The sequence below is a fragment of the Hirundo rustica genome, chromosome 13, assembly GCF_015227805.2.
Source record: "Hirundo rustica isolate bHirRus1 chromosome 13, bHirRus1.pri.v3, whole genome shotgun sequence".
NCBI classification, from domain to species: domain Eukaryota; kingdom Metazoa; phylum Chordata; class Aves; order Passeriformes; family Hirundinidae; genus Hirundo; species Hirundo rustica.
In genome coordinates, this window is record NC_053462.1 from 10,506,885 (window position 1) to 10,527,525 (window position 20,641).

General features: G+C 40.3%; 1 protein-coding gene across 5 annotated transcripts in view; it reads left to right on the forward strand.

Moving 5' to 3' along the window:
• Window positions 1-20,641, forward strand: part of PDE8A (phosphodiesterase 8A) — a 145,132-nt gene that overhangs the window by 88,091 nt on the left and 36,400 nt on the right. For all 5 annotated transcript variants that reach the window (XM_040077231.2, XM_040077233.2, XM_040077232.2 and 2 more), the window contains exons 2-5: window positions 14,293-14,349; window positions 16,806-16,996; window positions 18,159-18,215; window positions 19,630-19,681. In XM_040077231.2, coding sequence (XP_039933165.1) covers window positions 14,293-14,349; window positions 16,806-16,996; window positions 18,159-18,215; window positions 19,630-19,681 — 357 coding nt within the window. The remainder of the gene's footprint in view (window positions 1-14,292; window positions 14,350-16,805; window positions 16,997-18,158; window positions 18,216-19,629; window positions 19,682-20,641) is intronic.

The window sequence follows — 20,641 nt, forward strand, 5'->3', positions numbered from 1 at the left end:
GTGCCCTGCAGTTTAGAAAAAAATAGAATGGCCTAAAAATACAGAGCAGAATTGCAAAGCAAAATCATCAGTTAAGCTGTTAAATTGTCATAAGCACTGTAAAATTCTCTCTTGAAACTTGGTCTGAAGTAGAAATGTGGTATGTGCAATGTGAGTTGTGACACCCATGGCTTCATATTTTACAGTATCAAAAAATTATTTTACCCAACATGGGCATGTTTCTCCTGTGAAAAATTTGAATTAGTCTTAAATGTTGTAAGCAGTATTCATTTATGGTACAAACAAGCCATGCTCCACTTCCTTCCTGAAGAGCACACGGGTAGCAATGGAAAGGCTGTGTTGTTTAAGAATAAAAAAGGGCATGAGGCTGGAATACCACACACAGTTGGCAATAGATTTGTTGGATTTCTCTGACAAAGGAACTCCCAGGTGATCAATTACTCAGCATTCAGGGCCAGCTGGGCGGAGAGGGAAGGACATGGAGAGTCACAATGGACCTTGGCTTGTACAAGTGCCCTCCTCAGCTTTCTGTGGAACTCAGAAAAGGAGGTGTGCAAGGACACAGAATCCAAGCAGCAAATGCGCCAGATAACCTCTTCCACTCGCAGGAAATTGTCAGTTGTGTCACAAAACCACTGCAAATCTTGCTTGCTTCATCTGGAAAGTATTTCTGGGTACAACCTCATCGTGTGGCCTGAAAATTTTGTTACTCTGTTTTGGTGGGGAACATACTGTGAGTAATTTATGTCTAATGGAGTAGTGGTTTGATGCCACCTCTAATGTGTTCCTGCTGTTCCGCATAAGGGGTGGGGTTTTTGTTGGGATATATTTGAAGGTTCTTAGCAAAATTATATTACAGAATATAACTGGATTAAATTATGTGTCTCACAGTGTATTCTGAAGTCATCCAGAGTATGACATACTGGTTCAAATTAAGCAGTGAAGAAAACAATTAGAACTGTGGTGTTCCCATGGTAGGTGCTTAGGCTGTACAGGGTAGTGGGTTATAGAGTTAGTCAAAATATATTCCTGCTGCAACATATTACTAAAATTATAAAGTTCAACACTGAGCAACACACCATTTGTTGTTTTGTCTTTAGAAGATGAGGACAAAAGAGATGCAGAAAAAGCTGCTAACCACACAAATGTGAATGTGGTAAGAACGTTTGTCCTGGTTTAAAGGAACATGCAAACACATAAAACAAGTCAAATGAAATTTCCCAGGATTGAGAAAAGCTTCCATAATCAAGAACTCTGTTCTCTCCTGCATCTATAGTAAGTAATTGCAGCCTTATGCTCAATGTTCATAGAGGAAGAAAAAGAAATCAGGTGATTTATATTGGTAAAAAACTTTTCAATAGCCAGATCTACATCATTCTTCAGTGAGTGTAGAGGTTACTTTAATTATTTAATTCTCAAAATGACCTGAAGTTTTACTGTAGCTTTGTTGGAACTGTTAATAAAGTGTGTCTGGTTTTCCTTTCTGTTGCTTACGTATGAGACATTAGACTTTACACTAAAAACTATTTATGTTTGGTTCCTAATTTATTTGTAATGGGTTATATTTACTGATTCACACAGGCTGTCTTTCCAATTAAACTGCTTTATAGAAATGCAGTATAATTTTTACACAAAGCAATAGTTTTGTTTTATTCTAGTTCTCTGAATTTCCAGCTATCTTTTGTGTCCTAGAAGTCTGGCTGAGCTCAGAGTCAGGCCATGAAACTGCACTAAATTGCATATTTCATTAATAGAATTTTTCTGTTTGCTTTGGACATTCTTCCTAGTATTTCGTAGCTTGGGGGAAAAGGCAAAAGAAAATAAATGAGTACAGTTGGTTTTTTACTCAGCTTTGCTGGAGATACAGAGGAGTTTCTCTTCTGCCTGTTGCAGGCAGGTCTGAGGAACTCTAAGTCCCCACAGTTTGGTCATGCAGATTCAGCATCCATCCTCCCCAAGGGAGGACACTGAGGCTTGCAAATTAACATTTCCTGCTAAAATTTCTGGTAAAAGCTCCCAGCCAGAGCTATCAGCAGTCTGGATCACTGTCTGGGAAGAAGCACGTGGTGCAGCGGAGGAAGAAGGAAATGGTGACTGTGAACTTATTAATGGTGTCGCCAGACAGGACTTTAATGTCTATTTTCTCTTGTTTGTTCTTTGGCATAAAGCTTTCACGCTCTCAATAGAAGGGCCAGGGCCACTGCATCCTTTCCTTACAAAAACCAGCAGAGTGAGAAACATATTCTGGATAGTTGCAAAACAGATTGGACAGGCTTGTTTAATGCCAGAATTCAGATCTCCAGGGAGATTGATTTTGGATAGAGGCCAGTTTTCCTTGCAGCTAATTATGGGGATTTTGCATAGGTGGACACTATTTAGTTATTTAATGAGTAAGTGGAGCCTCTCCTGCTCCTTCTTTTAGTTCATCATTGTTATCCAAGTGGAATGAGGATGTCTCTGTCTGACTGAAAGGTGCCCTATGAAGCTCTGTTCTATGTGACAGAAGAGCCACTGTGCTCAGCTCCAGCACTGGCTCCTATTGTAAAACATTTGTGCTGCTCTCAGTTGCAACGTCAGACCTTTATAGGTGAGACAGATAAATTTAGGTGTTAATAAAATTGTGCAGAAGGTGATAGGCTGATCCTAATATTTGAGAATTTGTTTTTGCTGCTCTAGTCTCAGCTCAGCTTGGCTCAAATTTTGCAGTCCATGCAGGGAGGAGCAGAGAATCTGCTCTTTTCAGAGGCAGCACATGGTGCTGGTGTTCAGACATGCCCTGTGGAAGGGCCCACTCAAGGGTCTGAGGACTGGTAACCTGAGTAGTCTGATAAAGCTTCTGAGAAAAGAATTTCTGACATCCACTCTCATTATAGGCATGACAACTGCTGTTCTGTAATGCCTCCTCAAATGACACATGAAAAGTCCAAATCTGCTTGACCAAATGCACCTTTCACAAATGCACTGCTGGCTGTGTGCTTATAAGCCTTCATGCTTTATACAGCATGTATGCTAGGCAGTTTGCAGGTGAACATGTTTAATTTACATTAAGGATTTACTCAGTGCTTCTGCCTCTTCTTTTCTTACCCCCCCGCCATTACAGATCTTTGCAAATCTTTCAAACTTTGTGACTGCAGCAGCTCTCTGTGACAAAGCTTCACTAATGCCATAGACTTGTAAAAGTATTTGATGCAAGTGTCTCCAGATGTTATCTCTCTTTCCTTTCCTGGAAATCTCAAGGGTAAATCATTTATATGAGGCTATTCAACATCTATAGATTATTATCTGGATAATTATGGCCCGTGTACTTAATTCCAGAAATGCTACCGTGATACCTGGAGAGAGTATATTTGGACAGTAGGGCAGGATTTCATCTTAAGTGGATATTTGATACCCAGCTGGATTTGTTTCCCAGTTAAGGACTACAATGTCAGAGTGCTTTATGGGCTTCCTTGATGATGGGTTGTTTATTAAAGAGCTGCCTTGTGGGAGACTCCTGTGCTGAGGCCTTGCCTGTCACAGCTTTAATCCTGCTAAACTTTACTAGCAGTTGGTAACGTATTGATTGCTTGTGCGTTTCTATGAAGAAAATCGTGCTGCTGGTACAAAATAATAATTTATTTTGTACCAGCAGCATCTTCTTTGGCATATCCAGCAGTTCTTTTGTAAAGGAAATGATACTCGTAGGCAGAAAATGCAGAGATTGCTTTGTATCAAAGATAATAGTATAATTACACTGATTTTTTTCATTTAAATGAAATAAAATGCAGTGTGCCTACCACAAATCCAGATAGAGGGAAAGTATATTTACAAGAAAACTAGAATAAAAAACTCCTTTTTGCAATAAAATTTTACTTAATTGCAGTTCTGATTATAATGAAAATCCCACTTTATTAAAGACATGCAGAGTTAGGGGGATTGGCATTGGTAAAAAAGGTTCTACTCTACTTAAGGAAAGAAAAAAACGTGATCCCATCCCAGGCGTGTGATATTTAATGAGCCCTGTGGGCTGGCAGAAGAACTGTGTGTTACTGAAGCAGAGTCAGGCAGAAAATCAGTGTCAGGTTTCAAACTACCCTGTAGGTCCTCAGGAATGAAGAGGCATCTGTATTAGAGGAAGCCAGTCACTCATCCCCTCTGCCAGTGGAGCTCCCAGTGGTCAAAAGAAAGGGATGCCCACGACTCTTAAATTTTTTTTGTCTGTTTTCCTTCTTATCATAAAACCTGAAGTTAGTCTGTTGGATTGGTTATAGCTGTGGACAAACAAAATTAACGCTAAACCTTAGAGTGAAAAAAAAGAATGTACTACTGTGAATTTCCTCAGGTTTTTTAAAAAAAGACATCTTGAATATGCCTGCAGTCTCAAGCCTTCATTTGTTGGAGACAAAGTTCCCTATTTAGAAAATGTTTGACTGCCAAGAACTCCTCTTGGTTTTCTCAAGTGTCAGTTGACAGTTCCACTCAGTCTGAGAAACATGTACTCAATAGACAAAAATACAGTTATGTTTATTATCAGTATTGAACATTTCTCCTTTGCTGTACTGGCTGCTGTCCCACTGTCTTTGCATTTATTCTACCTGCAAAATCCTCAGAGCAGTTCCCAGGCTGGGAACTGGATAGAGCACAGGTCAGTCTGTGCATCCTGAAAGTGGGCAGAGCACACCCCTAGGATCCTAAAGAATTCTGGTGACGTCCAGCAGCTTCATAGACACCTGAGTGAGCTGTGTGAAGGTGCTGTGTGTGGCACGTGGCTGGGAGAACAGGGAAGGAGGAGGAGAAGAAGGCAGCTTCATACCGACTCCATCCAGTCTTAGAGGACTAAACTGGCACATCCAGAATGCCCGCCTATGCAGAGGCTGGAGAGCTGTGAGAGAGAGATAACAGATGGCAGCAGGTAGAAAAAATTACTATGGTCAGTAAAGCCTGAACTGTGTCAGCACAAAAAATGTGTTACTAGTGACAATAAAAAATCAAGTTTATTCCTTAACAAATGGAGGTTGAGGACAAAACGGAGATCTTCTAGGAAGTCAGCACTGACTGAATTATGCTATTTTTGGGCTGTACTCCCTTGCTTTGCTTGGTCTGTTTGTGACGACTGCAGTGTTGGTAGATCAAGCCATGAAAAGTTTGTCTGGCATAAAGTAGTTGGAAAACTTCCTGGTAGACTGGAACTTCCTTTTTGTCAGATGAGTCTGTTCAAATCCAGATGGTTCAAAGAAAACTGTCACTGAAATTCATATTCATAAGGGAAAAATGAAAACTGATAATGGAATTCTGTTGTATTCCCATGCATCTGTAATCATCTCTAAAATAAAACTGGTAAGTGGTATCCACCAGAAAAAAGAGAACTAGCTGATAGATAGGAAACAGATCAGCGCTTTCTGCTATACTCCAGGATCTCGCAGAATCACAAGAGAGCAAGCAGTTTTAATAATATTAAACAATAGAACTACTGTGCCATATTTAAGTCTCCCAGAGTGCCGTGCAGTTCAACTGTTAAAATGCAGGCAGGAAGAATTTCCCTCAGGGCCAGAAGAATGTTGTATTTGTACTAAAGTGTCTGCTCAGGCAGGGGGGATGGAAAGTCAGCCACAGTCTGCCTGTAAAATTAATACACCTGAGGCGACAGCAGACGAGTGAGAAGTTCCTTTCCCATTAGACAAAGACGCTGGTAAAGCCGAAGGCGGCATTTATTTGTTTGGAGTTACGTGAACCCCGATATATTTAATGCTCTGATTTTGAACATGTCTTGGCTGATGACCTGCAAGGCTTACAGACCGATTTCTTCTCTGTTGACTTGGCTAGCCTTTGCATTTGGGTAAAAGTTACTGCTGCCAACAGATGAGAGAGGATAGCACACTGAAACTTTTACATATGAGGAGTTAGTTGGTTCCCAGGGCTCAGTTACAGCTCTCCCAGCCAGGGGAATAACCAGACTTGTGTGAGCTGAGGAGAAGAGGAGAGAGGAAACAAATCTCTCAGCCTTCTGGGAGTTGCTAGGCACACTGTTTTTATGTGGCTGCTGTTAAAGCATTTTGTGAGATAGAGTGTGGCTGGTCCTTATTGCAAAGGGGAAAACAAAGGAGTCTCAGAGTTGCTGGAGTACAAGGGAAGAGCTGCTGGAGCTCAGCAAGTTGCAGCATCCACCCAGGTGTGCTCTTCAGCTGCCCATGGGGTACCATCTCACAGAGGCAATCACAGCCCTTACTTGCCTGTAAGCCCAGAATACCAGGGATGCCTGACTTGGCAGGACATTTGCTCTGAAGTGCAGGGTATTCTATCTGACCCTTGAATTTGTCAGAAATGAATAAAACATGGAATTAGGTGCTAGTGCCTTAAAGATGACCTCTTTCTTTTTTCTGCATCTGAAGCAATTCAGTTTCTGCATGTTGCACATTCTGTTCCTGTTTGAACAGCTGAAAATGTTCATACTATTTTTTTTTTTCTTTTGCATTGATAAAGGCATCTATTTCTGCAACCTATGTATAGAAAACCATTATTATAGGGTATAAAAAATTCTTCTAAAGTACGGGCCATCATTTAAGCTGCTGGTTTTCTCTTAGTGCAGGATATAACTACAGATGCTCCACAGCATGCCCTCACCACACAGAAATACTTGACTATGGCTTAGTGAGCAGCCCAGGGATTCAATACGGGGAGACCTCACAACCTCCAGACAAAGTTTTGTGCATATTTGGCCTGAATGGAGAAGTTCTTGCCAACACTTTCAGTCAGAAAGTGGGGCCTTAATGAAGACCCCAGTGAGCCATCTCAAATCTTAAGGTTTTGAAGATTTAGGGCACTTTCAATTCTGTGCTGGTTGGTCAGAACAGGATTTGGCAAAATGACAGCCATGAGGCACAGACCAGCGTTAAGGCTATTCACATTTGTTGTGGATTGTGTGATTCACATTTCTTTTCTCTTCTAAAGAGACATAGATGAAATTTCTCTCTCTAAAGAGAAATAGATGAAATCTCCAGCCCAGTGTACTTGTGCATAAAATGCAGGTCTAAAAGGGATCTTTGAATCAGGTGGGTGCTGCAGCAAATATAACTTGCTGGATTTGAATGGTTTTTGATTTGAGGACTGGTTTCCATTCGACTTTGTTCTCGCTGGACAGAAAAGTCAGTGTGGATTAATGGGTAAATGGCTCTCTTTTTCTGATTTGGCTGATGTATTCCAACCCTTTTTGCTGTGTGATTCATTGAGAGTGAGGAATCTTGTGTAAGTATATAGTGTGAGATTTGAGGAGTTGCTTTGCAGGAGTTGTATCTGCTTGGCTTAGAAACCTACAGTACTGCTGTGATTACCAAGATGCGACATAACTCGTTTGAATTATCACCAACACAATTTTGAATTTTAGAAATAAGTGGGTGTTTCCCAGGCATCAGCCTCATGGTCCCAGTATCACCAGTGCCTGCTGCTGTAAGTTGGCCAGCAAGCAGGGGCACTGGACACTCTGCCCAGGGACGCCAGGGCTCAGCACAAGTAGGGCTGGGCTTGTCTGTCTTTCTCAGTGCCTCAGTTCCTCTGAATGTCAAAATGAAACCGGCAACCTCCCTTTCCAATTTGGGAGATCTGTGCCATTTTTCCATAGGCATGCTAAGTGATAATGACATTTATTTTATCGCTTCAATATCCTATCAGGAGCTAAAAAAAGTCCCCCAATTTGTCAGCCTGTTCTGTGTAAAAGTTCAGTGGCAGGGACTGCTGGCTGGCTTTTTCTGCTGTCATTGTGGAACGTGACCACAGTGGGCCACTCATCTGGGCCAGAGGCCATCCAGGCCTTACCACAGTGCAGATGATAATACAAGTCACTTTGGGACAGCATCGTTAATTATTCCCAGCCAAACAGAATGATTCACTTTTGCATGTGCTACGCTTGCAGTTTGATAACCAGAGTTTCCTGTAAAGCATAAGGGGAGAAGGTATAAACAGTAGAAAGTGTGAGTTCTTGATTATGTCTGAAGTGTGCAAGAAGGCAGCAAATGTGATTTCCCAACAGCATTGCTGCAGTTCTGGTCTAACTTGGCTTCACATATTGCACTGAGGAAAGGCAGTGGGCAACCAGGCCCAAAACACAAACAAACAATCAAGTGTAATAGTGGTTGGCATGTGTGGCAAGCTGAAGATAGAGCCAAAACCCAGCGGTGCCAGGGGGAGCCCGGGTGGGGCTCGGATAGTCCCTGTGTTCAGCGCTGTTGTGCCGGCACTCCCATAAAGCAGTCCCAGTCCCACCAGGGTGCAGATTTCCTGGGAGGCTTCTTCAGGACCTGGTTTAACACAAAAACTGCCCCCAGGCTGAGTAACGAAGAGTTGCTGGATTTTGGGAGGAGTAAAGGTGTTGCCAGTTCATTGGGAATAAGACAGTGAGTCCTGCGGCTGGTTACATGCCCAGAGAGAAGGGCCAGCGTCCTGATGTGAGAGCTCTGGCGACTCCTTACACGCAATATAAGATTTTCTTCTCACAAAAACTGCAAGCTGTCAGAATTGTGTGTTGGTAATGATGTGGATTGGAGGCCAGAGTTGGGTTCTCTAGGGCTCATTTATGTGAAACATGTTCAAAAATTGGTACTAAAACTTAAGAAAGAGATTAAGAAAACAGAGGGTGTGCTATCCTATCACTTACTGTCTGCTGTATTGTTAAATGGCAGCATTGTAGAGAATTCTTCTGGGAATCGATTTAAAACAGGAAATAGATAAAAGGAAAACCATGCCAGAACAAAACATCGAGTGATCTGCGGGCCTTGTGATATGGATATAGATCTGTATTGTTTTGTTGAGAGAGATGCTTCAGTGAGAACATGATTTAGATTAATCTAAATGCTAGATTTTATCAAAGCACTGAGTCAGGATGCTACATTATGAGTTCAGATTCTGTGACGTTTGTCTACATCTTTTATGAAGCAGAAATAGGAAAAAACTATCAAGGGCTGGAGTAACTGGTTTCATCCAGGTTGAAGAGCAGTTTTGGTAAATTTTAATCGCCTTTCAGAACTCATGTTGTCATATTTCTGCAAAGAATAAACTGACTTTGTACAGCACAGGGTCTTTGAAGGCCAAGTTTACCTTTGTCCTTGAATCTGTTGAGCAAAGGCAGAAACCTTGGACACTTTGTTCTCTCTTACTCGTTATTCAAAATGTTGTGGCTTCCAAACAACAAAAGGAAGAGCTGCACAGGGCCAGACTCCCACTTCATTTACACTGAAGTAAATCCAGTATATTTTCCTTGTATTTGATGGAATTGCTTTGGATTTCACTGGATATGCTAACCAGGTTGGAATTCAGTCCATGGACTATAAAATTCATTTTATGCACTGAACAGTTGTGCCTGTTAGGAATATCTGCTAGGACAGCATTTTACATTACTTGCATTGATGTTGAGTTGGTGCTGTTGAAGTCTGCAAGGAAGTCCTGAGTGTCTGGCAGAAAACACATGGAAATAGGAAGCTGAGTCTTAAGTCATCTACTTTTCCTTGGAGAAAGAAGTAGGTAAATGAACATGGATTGGATTAGTATTCATATACTTCAGAAAGTGATGAATGTTATGATAAGTAAAGAAAAATGTGAGAGAACACGGAGACTTTCTTGCCCAGAAGTAGGAGTTATGAGTCACAAAGCCTCTCTCCGTTGAGAAAAAGGAGCCACGCTTGTATGACCTGGCTGGACAAGATCCTGTACCTTGTCATGCCAGTTCATAAGTAATTGTTTATTTCCCAGCTTTCAGCATACAGGAAGATATGGCTAAGGTTTCTGAGAAAGTATATTATCATGTAGAATTCAAATTTCTGCAGCAAATAGATCCTGAATCAATAAAAGTTTAAGTTATAAATCTATCAGTTCATTTGAGCTTTTGTTTTCTGGGGTGAAAAATCTGTGCCTGAAATGGTAGGTTAAGTGAAAGGATTTTTTTTTCCTTTGTAAAATGAAATCTCTGTTATTCTTAGAATTACAAAAATTAAGTTTAACTTAACAGTCCTGTGGCTTCCAGCAGATCTTGATAATGAGGACTGTTAATTCTTACTGTGATGAGTCAACTCATGCAGATTCATATCATGTACCTAGTATATGTAGAAAATACAAGTATGTATTTTAAAATCAGATAAATTCTCTTTTGTGATATCTTAAAACATTGATCTGAGGAAAAGGATGAATTTTGCTGGCTGTGGATGAATTTTGCTGGCTGTATTCCATTAGGACCAGGAGTGAAGTCATATGTCTAATCACTGCAGTTATTTGTCATATATTACAGTGAGTCAGAGATTCTGACTGTCTGCCCACTGAACGCAGATGTTGCCCTCCAGCAGCAGCTTCCATCTGCAATCCATTCAGCAAAAGTTCATGGCACCTCTTTGTTCAAGTGAGCTGCAGGAAAGAGAAGCTGTGCTCACCTGGAAAAAGCAAGAGGAGCAGCAGGGGCAGAAGTGCTGCCAGCTGCCCTTTAGGGAAAGGCTCTGTCAGGAGACAGGGCTGTGCGTGGAATGGTCGGAGTGGGAGTCATTCCTGTCACCAGCACAGCTCCTGCTGTGGCAGAAAGGGAAGGATGGAGCTCTGTGGATGTCAGGGGAGCCCTCCTGCTCCCCCGGGCACCAGCAGCTCCCCACCAGCCCCTCTCATGGGTGGGCAGTGCTGCAGCAGCTGCTCTGCCCCGTGTTGCCTTGGGCTGCAAAGGGCTCTGCTTTAAAACACCCCACAAAAACTTCAGCAAAGAGGTGTCTTAAGAAAATCAGCCTCCAGAAGCTGATTTTTCACCTCCATAGCAGGAGTATTGCATGGAAGTTTATAACCAAAGGATTTTTTGGGAGCTGATTCTGCCCAAAATTTCAGGTGTGCTCTCCTCTCCAGTGGATAATGGTAAGAAATATTTTGGAGAAAGCCAGGATACACCACTTCTAGCAAATAGGAGGCTTAGATCTGTCCCAGTCACCAGCCAGGCAATATGTCACCAAAGGGGGCATGTGAATCAAGGTGGCTTTATGTCCACCCTTTATTCCTTTCCACATTTATTCATTGAGCAGGTTCACCTGAAGTTTTTCTAGCCGTAGGAAGAAAGAAAAAGCAATCCAGCAGTGATGACAGACCATTCCTGTAGATTCTGTTCTGGTAAAATATGAAGAATGACTCATAGAAAGAAATACTTTACCAGGTTACATTGGGTCAACGCTGAGTTTGTTGTACTTTAATCAGATCAGTCACAGTTGTGTAGGTCTGTGTTTTTAAAGCTTATTTCGCTTGTTTTTATTTACCCAACATTCACTTTTCTCAGGGCACTGGAAACACGGACTATTTTCTATCAGCAATTTCAATGTTTGCAATGCAGCTGCTACAACACAGAGATCATTTCTGGCGAGTGCTGAGCTGCTCACAGCACTCAGTGGATGACCTTTCCCACTGACAGCTGTCAATCACTTACAGCTTATGCTATTGCCTTGGGATGAATCCCACTTTGTGCCAGGGCTGGTTCCACAGGACAGAAAATACAGTGTTCAAATAAGAAAGGCAAATTTGAGGGGAAATAAGTGCTACCAGCAGTAGTTCAGGGATGAGAGAATGTAAAATGGCTGCAGTTGCGGTGTGTGTTTGAAGAGCCGCAGTCACGCACGCTGCACTTACGGACTTTGCGTCAGCAGCTCTTTGGCAACAGACCCAGCTCTATCACAGTCAATTCCAGGAACCCACAACTAGTTCTACCTCTGTCTTCTCAGACTCTCTTCTCAATCTGTGCCTGCCTGGAAGACTGTCACATGCTTAAGTTGTCTGCCAATCTGAAAATGTACTCGAGCTTTTTGACTAGGAAAGAAATTCCAAGGAAGAAGTAGAAGAAGGTGTGAGTGAATAAAGATGTGTTTGTGCAGTTACTATATGTGTGAGCTTTGGCTGAGTTTAGTTATAAGCTTGTAGCATTAGAGGTATTTTTAAAGCTCATTTAGTTCAGTGATAATTGAGAGTTTCTGCTAATCCTTGCTGAAGCCTTGATTTTTGACACAATACTTAATCAGCATGCTACTTCTCAGTGCTACCTGCAGCACACAAAAAGTTTAAATGATTAATCAAGTTATTCAAACAGATTTCAACAGGATTAAGAATTAACTGGAGTTCACCAAAATTTTCCAGCTGAGATGCAGACCAAAGCTTTGATTCTACGCAGGACAGCAAGTTAATGTGTAACAAGTCAGGTTATCTCATCTGGTCACTTCTTGTGACTGGGGCGTAAATGGTGCATAGACACGTATTTCACTGCAGCAATAGCCACAGATTTCTGGCAGAAAATTGTTTTTCAGGCTCAGTCCTTTGAATACTTCGATGGCTATTAATTCACAAACTTCTTAAAAGAAAGAAGCACCTGAAAAGCAGTAACTGTTAGTACTGTGTTTATCTCATTTGTTAAAATTCACCTTGGGCTGGGACTGGTGGTCCAAGGGTACACTGGCGTGGTGGATGGGGTTTTGCATCCCCCGAGATGCCAGTGGAGTTCAGCTCTGGATCTGAACCGTCCAGCTCAGGCCATTGCCCGCTGACACGGAACACTCACTGGTTTGTGCTGGCAGGTAGTGTGTACCAAAAGTCCAAGGTTTGATTTGAAGTACAGTCCTGGACAGAGAGGTAATAGTGAAAAGGTATCTTTTAGGTATCTTTTACCAAATTGACATGCTCTCTCCATGCCCTTCAGGCATTTCTGCTGATCTTACTGTTTCAGGATGAGTAGTAACTACTGTTAGTGCTGCAAAACCAGTAACCCTGGTGCAAAGAGCTGGATTCACTCCTGCTGTGTGTGTTATCAGCCAAAGTCTTTGCTTTTTTTAACACAGATTTTGAATAATTGCATGATGTACCACAGGGGAGAGAAAAGCAGCTTGAGTTTTCCAACTGAAGAGAAATTTTTCGTCTCAAAATCAGAAAAAAAAGAAGTGACTGGAGTGTATTTAAACTAAGCCAATCTGACCAGTATGACTGAGTAAATCTGAAACCGCTCCATGTAATTTTAACATCAGCTCTTAAAGGCCGATGTTTGCCTGTCTTAAACAAGACAGGCAAACGCTGGCTCCTGGCATGCTTTTGTAGGCACTATGTTGCCATTTTTCCTTGACTTGTGTTTGTTGCTTGTTTAATGTTGCAGTGATGACTTCCAAGTTGATAAATAAATGAAATCATGAATGACATACTCTTAGAGCTGAGCAATGGAGCATTAAGGTCATAGAAAGAGTGGAGCGTGCAGTTCTAAAAGATTTTTCTGTGGGGTGTGCTGATGATTCTTTAAAACTACTTATTGGAAAAAAATATAGGTTGCAAAGCAATAAATCTTATCTTCATGTGGGGGTTTTAATTTTGGAAAAGAACAGTGTAAAAATGCCACCTTTGTGCTCAACAACCCTTTTCTTTTCACATTTCAGTTCAGAGTTAGTTCAATGTCTTACATTTACTGCATTGCCAAAGATTATTTTCCTCTGGTTTCTTACTCTAGTTACTTTTGAAGAGTCTATGGGACTCCAAGGACCAATGGTTGGAATCTGTTTCCTATTTTGAATGGGGAATATTGTTATTCCTGCTTTTTAGCTTTTATTTCTGGGACAAGAGGTGAAAAATATTTAAGTACATTCAAAGTGCTGATGCTTGCCTGGTGGGAATTCTCGAAGGACCAAACCTGTGTAATCCTATTAGAGTGTCCCTCTGTATTTATATGTTTAACTCCTTTAGAAGTAGTCTCATACCAGCTGAAGAGTCATTCATGTTCAAGTTTGATTAATGATATAAAAGAGAAGCAGTTGCGACAAGCAGCACCTGTGGTCCCAAGAAGGGACCAGTGAGGGAGAGGGATCCTGGCTCAGTTACACAGAATCACTAGGTTGGAAGAGACCTTCAAGTTTATCAAGTCCAAAGAATATAAAAACAACCGAGGAGGACAGTTGTCCTGAGGATAACCCGTCTTTTGGACTTTAAAAGGAACAGTTTTTAAACACTTCTATGTTTAGCAGAACAGCTGGAGTGATACAGAGGATACAGAAAAATAACAATTTGTCTCCCAGACTTTAATGACTAATCTTTAATTTAATTAAATTTACATTTACATTTAAAATAACAATAAAAAATTACTTGAAGACTAGCTTGTTGTTTCTAACTGCTAATGCAGCTTAGCATATAAATTTACAAAACTAGAATAAGACCTTCATGAAGATGCAGCCTCATAATGACAGCAATATGTACCCCAGATAATGGTAGATAATAGAGACAACAGAGATAATTTTTCTTCTTCCTTAGGTATTATTCATTAATAAGTTCCCTTCCTATTTCTTCTAGGCACCAGTAACAGATGTGCAGTTTGGCCCTATGAGACTCCATCAAGATCAACTTCAGGTAACACAGCAGTTCAAACTGAAGTCTTGATTTCTAAAATATCACAGATGTTAGCTTAAAATTTATGACTGGAATTTTTTGGATTATAGGGATTTTCACTGAGTATTTTGCTCAGGAGATAATGTGCACAGAACAGATTTTTATCATGACATTCTGTCTATGTGATATCCTAAAAACCCTGCCTGTTTTCTTCAACCACCTCTCAGCTCATAAAAATAGAGCTATCTATTTTTTCTGCTATCAGTTATGTTGTAATCAATCTGGTTTGTGCTTCATTTTGTATATTACTGGTAGTCAAATTCTTAATCAAAATGTCATCAAACTGATACCAAGCCAACCCAACTTGCAATATCATTACAAAAAATATGAAGCGAGCTTGGCAAAATAATTTTTTTATTATTCATTACTGACTGACAATAATTAATGCTCTTTTATCCCTTCGTTAATAAAGGGTTTATGTCATTTGTCCCCTTAGTTTGCCTGGGATGGGCATGAGGTTTGGAGATATATGACTCCTGTAGACTTCCTTTGGAAATTCTCCCATATCCCAAGGCATACTGAACCATTAATCATCCAAGATGCTCCTCAGTCAGTAATTGCAAAACTCCTCAGTAGAGGCAATGTGGACCTAATAATTTGAAAATGTCTGTCTTAAGAACTGCCGTTTAACATCTTCTTGAGCCATCATCAGAACAATAATATAATCAAAAGTCAGACCTTAGGACATCCTCACCCAGCTCTTCCCCAAAATCAGAATAGTCAAGTATTTCTGCCACCTGTATTGTTTTTAATGATTGTATCACTTTGTCCACATAGACCACTCTGAAATGCTACTGATTTATCCTGGTAATATAGCTGGCAGGTGTGAGGGAAGGAGAAGGTAGGCAACATCACATTTTTGCCAGAGTCAATCATACAACTCAGATCTGCTGACTTTCTGTACTATTGTTGAAACCCATTCTTCTCCTCTTAAGGAGTGTTCTAGATTAACTTCACTAAATATAACCCAAACTATGGCATGTTTTTGCAAACAGTTTTGCAGGTTGCTGTAAAAGGAACCTGAACTGAATGTGTGTAAAATCCTTCATTCTTACAAAAATATGCAGTATATGGAAATGTTAAGATTTACTGGTAGACATTTCACCAGCCTGGTCCAAAGTTCAACAGCACTGGAGTTCCTAAAATCACACAGAAGATAAACAGCAGTGGGATGTGATGTGAGTTACACATGCTTCACTTTGCCTGACCAAAACATATCTGAGTGTGGTTTGAGTCAGCTGCTGAAAGATTGGTGTCTTGGGACAACAGACCAAATGCTGGCTGAGTTACCCATCTTTCCCAAAAGGCTGCATGTGCTGAGCCATCCCCCAAATCAACACAACATAGATCCATAGTCTGCCATGCTGTATTCTTTCATGCAAGAGAAGTTTTCTTCTGCAAAACATTATCCTGATGCAAAGCACAATCACATCAATGAGTCTTCCTTAGCAGACCTTGTTCATCTTCTGTACTGTATTAAATCCTAGAATTGGAAATACATTTTAAAGGAATTGGGCCTTATCATACTTTTAGTCTGTAGGCATTGTGTTGATTTTAAATAGACTTAGAGAGATTAGTCACTGGCAATTACACGGCAAGTTAGGACAGAGCAAATAGTGGCTCACAGGTCTGACCTCCAGTTGTGGATTTCAGCTATGATAATCTCCTTCTATGATATAAATCCCATGGCAGGAGTCACACGGGGACATACTCCATATACAGTGGCACTGCTTATGATTTCAGTCTGGCATGAGTTCCTTTTGACCAGCCTGCCCAGAATTTCCAGCAACCCCACAGAGTGGGCAGCATCCCATACTTTGGGGAATTAGGATGAGATGGAAAAGAAGGCAAAGTTTTCGTCATGCCGTTGAAGCAGCATTAAATTCTGATTCACACGAGATGAGCTGTGGTTGTGGGTTTTTTGGTTTTGTTTTTCTTTGGTTGGTTTTGGTTTTCTGGTTTTGTTTGTTTATTTGTTTTAATTTTTATTTGTTTTCCCCATTTCCGGAGTATGATCCTGGCAAGAAAAATAAGCCCCAAGAAAAAGGTTGCATATGAGACAGTTTCGGAGAAGTGGACTCACTGTTGGTTCATGCACACTGTCTGAAACACAGACAGTTTGTCTCAGCTGATTGCCTAAGCTCGCTTTGTAGATAATGACAAGAGAGACAGTTCCAAAACTTATTCTTTCCATGTGGATTGCATGCCTCTGGCAGACTGTTTCACCCACTTGAAACACCTCTGTATACAGACAACTAGAAAAAAAGCAGTTGTCTGTAGAAAGCAATTCTATTAAAAACAACAGATTAAGCCTCAAAAGTGGCTTTAAAAAACATGTTAAGAACAGGGAAAAGTCACAGAATCTACTGTAGGTGTAAGATTTGTTGGTGATGATCCACTGCCTGTCTTCACCCCAGGTACTTTTAGTGTTTGCTGAGGAAGATGAGCAGAGTAACGGGTTCCGCTGGGCGTGTGACAAGGCTGGATTTCGATGTCATGTTGCCAGGACACCTCAGTCTGCACTAGAATGTTTTCTAGATAAACACCATGACATTATCATTATTGACCATAGACATTCCAGATACTTCGATGCAGAAGCATTATGCAGGTAAGCACAGTTTGAGTGTAATTAATTCTTAACACTATAGTTAACACATCGTCAAAGGTTTTTTGCTTTTATATGACGTTTTTATAAACTCTATCCAGCATTGATTTTTTTTGGTTTTAGACAGTTGTGCAGTGGCAGCATCAAATACTGTTACTTCAGTGCTTCACATCTGATAGCAGCAGCATTTTTGGTTGTGTCCTAGGGTTTCTGAAGCTCCATCTGGCTTGGAGCCACAGCATACAAATTTGTTGCCATAATGAACTGGGCAACATAATGAATGTTGAGTATTTTTTTTGTTTGTTTTCTTTTGTTGTTTGGTTGTTCGGGATTTTTTTCAAATACCTGGTTCCTTGTTTTCCCACTAAATCAACTGCAAAGATAGCATGTGCCACCAAGGACCTTAATTAATTCATTCACTTTATTAATGTTCTAATTTTTTTCAACGTCACTTCCTGTTGAATAACTCCCAGTGCAAACAGGCAACGTTCAGTGTGCACGTTTCCATACCTACAACACTTGAAAATATGAAGTGCAAAATTGCATACAGATTCCAAAAATAATTTTAGAAACTGCTGTAAAGTATGAGAAAAGGAGGAAAGGACTTGCCTTTGTGAGTCTCTCTACAAAGAGATGACAGGCAGCAGTGCCTTGCTCCAGTGACTTCGCCCTTGGGAATGTGTCTAGACTGAAAAGACTGTGGGGTGGCAGGGTCAGAGTGTGTGCCCTGGGGGACTGTGGTGGGGCAAAGGCTCTTCTTGCTGAACTGAGGGAAGTAGATAAGATCTTTGTCAGGCCAAGCCTAGGTAGCAGTGCCGTTCCTCTTGTTCCATTTTTACCAATCTGTCCCAGAATTCAATAAAATGCACCTTAAATGAGTGAGGCTAAGTCCTTCAAGCAAGTCCATTATATGCTGTTTCAGAGAGGATATTTTTTGCTATTCTCCCACTGAGAGTATTTGAGTTATAGATTCATCTATGCTCATGGAGTCTCATATAATTTATTCTCCTTTCTTAGCAGCAGGCTCGGGATTTGACTTTTGTTTTGTTGTTAAATGATTTAAAAGACATATTTTAAGAAAAGTGCTGTCTGAAGGTTCTGTAAAATCATGTTTTCTGAAATATGAACTTAAAAAGAATTTAAATGGTTTGCTTTTTATTTAAAGGTCTATCAGAACAACGAAAGCCTCAGAAAATACAGTCATTATTTGTGTAGTACAAAGGTAAATAGTCATATCTTTACTTTCACCTGTGATCAAAACCATAAATCTTACCATTGTAAAAGTAAACACTACATTTAAAAACCTGAATTAGAACTTCCTACTGTGCTAATAATAATGTGCTGTACCAGAGTTTTTACTATCCATGACCACAGGATTGGGACAGAATTTTTTTTTTTTAATTTCTGGTTTTTTTACTGAAGAATCTCACTTTGAGTTTTGTTTGGGTTCCTCCTCTCACTCCCCCCACCCATCACTACAGGCTTTCAGAGTATATTTCAAACAACTGCAACATCCTGTACAAAACTATCTTGCAGAACTGTGTTTTGAACCTTTCTTAATCTGCCTTTGAACATGATTAATCTCAGCAAAAACCAGAGATCTGCTGAGTATGAAAAGTGATATAGAACAATTTGATCAGTACAAAGTATCATCTGACCACAGAAATTTTAAGAGACTATGACCCCCCAGTAAAATACTACATAGGTTATTTCCTTCCCTGTCCTTTAAAAACATTGCTTATAAAAGAATGTAAAAGTAAAAAATAAAGAAATCTGTATATTTAATGAAAGGAAATAACTGGAAGATAATTTCTATAAAGTATAATTTGGGAATGGCAATTTCTCAGAACACATTAATTCTGAAAACCAATTCTGAGGTGTTGAATTTTCCCATTAAACATATACTCTACCATCTCTACCAAAAAAAAAAAAAAAAAGACCCAAATTAATCTTTTCAAGATCCAAAACTTCCTGCATAAATAAAAGCTATTTTGCCATCTGCTAAACTTGACCTTCATAAGCTTCAATCTGCTTATTGACAGAAAATTCACATTATGGCCTTTCTTCCAGATTCCAGCCATACATTCACATATGTTGAAGGCTCTTTTAACAGTTAGAATAGCCAGATTATTCAGATACTTCATTTGGGAATGTGTCCCAAATGTGACTTACTAGAAGGCAGTGGGTAGGCAACACTAGAAAATCCATCTTCATTCAGGTACCTTGAGTTGCCCGTCTGAGATTTGGTACATTCAGATAACAAGTAATTTCTTCAAACTTTGGCTGTGCAGACTTTCAGGTGCATTTCTGACTAATGCCAGCATAAACAAGAAGAATCCAGTACAGAAAAAGTATCCAGTGATCTAGCTCATTAATTGGTTTCCTTGAAGCATTAGAGTTTTTTTTGATGTAAGCAGCTCATTACATGCATGAAGGAAAATAACATTTTGGCTTGTCCATGCCAAAGTTGAAAGCTTATAAAAATACAAAAAATATGTTTTATTCCTATATCCTTTAAGGATCTAGCAGTATTATCCTCACTGTGATATCTGGGGTACAAGTAGATGAATGGATTGTGAAATTTGGTCTGAGTCAGTTACAAAAATAATCTCTGATTTATCCTCCTTGTTTCAAAGGCACACTGAAGAGTCATCAATATTGCCCCTGATCTCTGCTGGCTTCACAAGGGTATGTGCTGTGCTTGGCTGTGCTCTGACTTTTCAAAATTTTCATGCGAGAAGCTCTCGAGAAGTTTGGCTTTAAGTCTCCATTTGTGTCGGTGATCCAACCTGCAGATCTTTTTTGTGCCGCTCATTCTTCTGCGTCCCAGTTACGAACATGGACATGACACACTCGGGGTTGTAAGAAGCGGGTCTGAGACTTCTCTACTTCATACATTTATTTCAGAATAAATACATGATCCTTCCCTTGAAAAGTTGACATTGACAAATTGATTAGTAGCTGTGGCAGATCCAGAGAGCAGCTTGCAATGAACAACAGAACGTGCTGTGGGAAATGTCTTCTCCCAAATGCCAATTCCCGTTGTAAACAGGCTTCACACACTGTCAAGTGCTATTAGCTATTGTTTGGAGGCACCTGAGAAGAATTGCATTGAATCTGTTCCTTGGCAACTATTCCAGCTGAGCAGAAAAGGTGCTTATTAGTGCTTCGGTTAAGTGCGTACCTTATTGCCTTCAGCTGACAATGGAACAAGAATGGGCCTGATTTACAAATACTTGGTTGCGTGCTCACCAGTTTTTTCTGTCCCATCACATTCCATTTGCACCCATTTGCTTATTTCTAGTAAGGTCCCGATCCAGGAAATGCTACAGCCTGAAGATAATGGCATTTATATGAACAGAGTCTTTGCAGTGGGCACATAAGTAATTCAACACAGGTTCTGAATTATTTATGGATCAGAGCCTTGCAGAGGGGGCTAATGGCAAAGCATAGAAAATTTTGTTTAGCAGCTTTGATTGTGGTGGCTTACCTGTGATAATCAATCCTCCCACCCAAACTATCCAGGTCTGTGGGAGTTTAGTGTGAACAAAGATTTAACATTCAGGCTCATACCTAGTAAATATAAAATGTATTTTAAAAAGTGGAAGATACTGAGATAATTGCTATAAAATCCCCAAAGTCAATAAA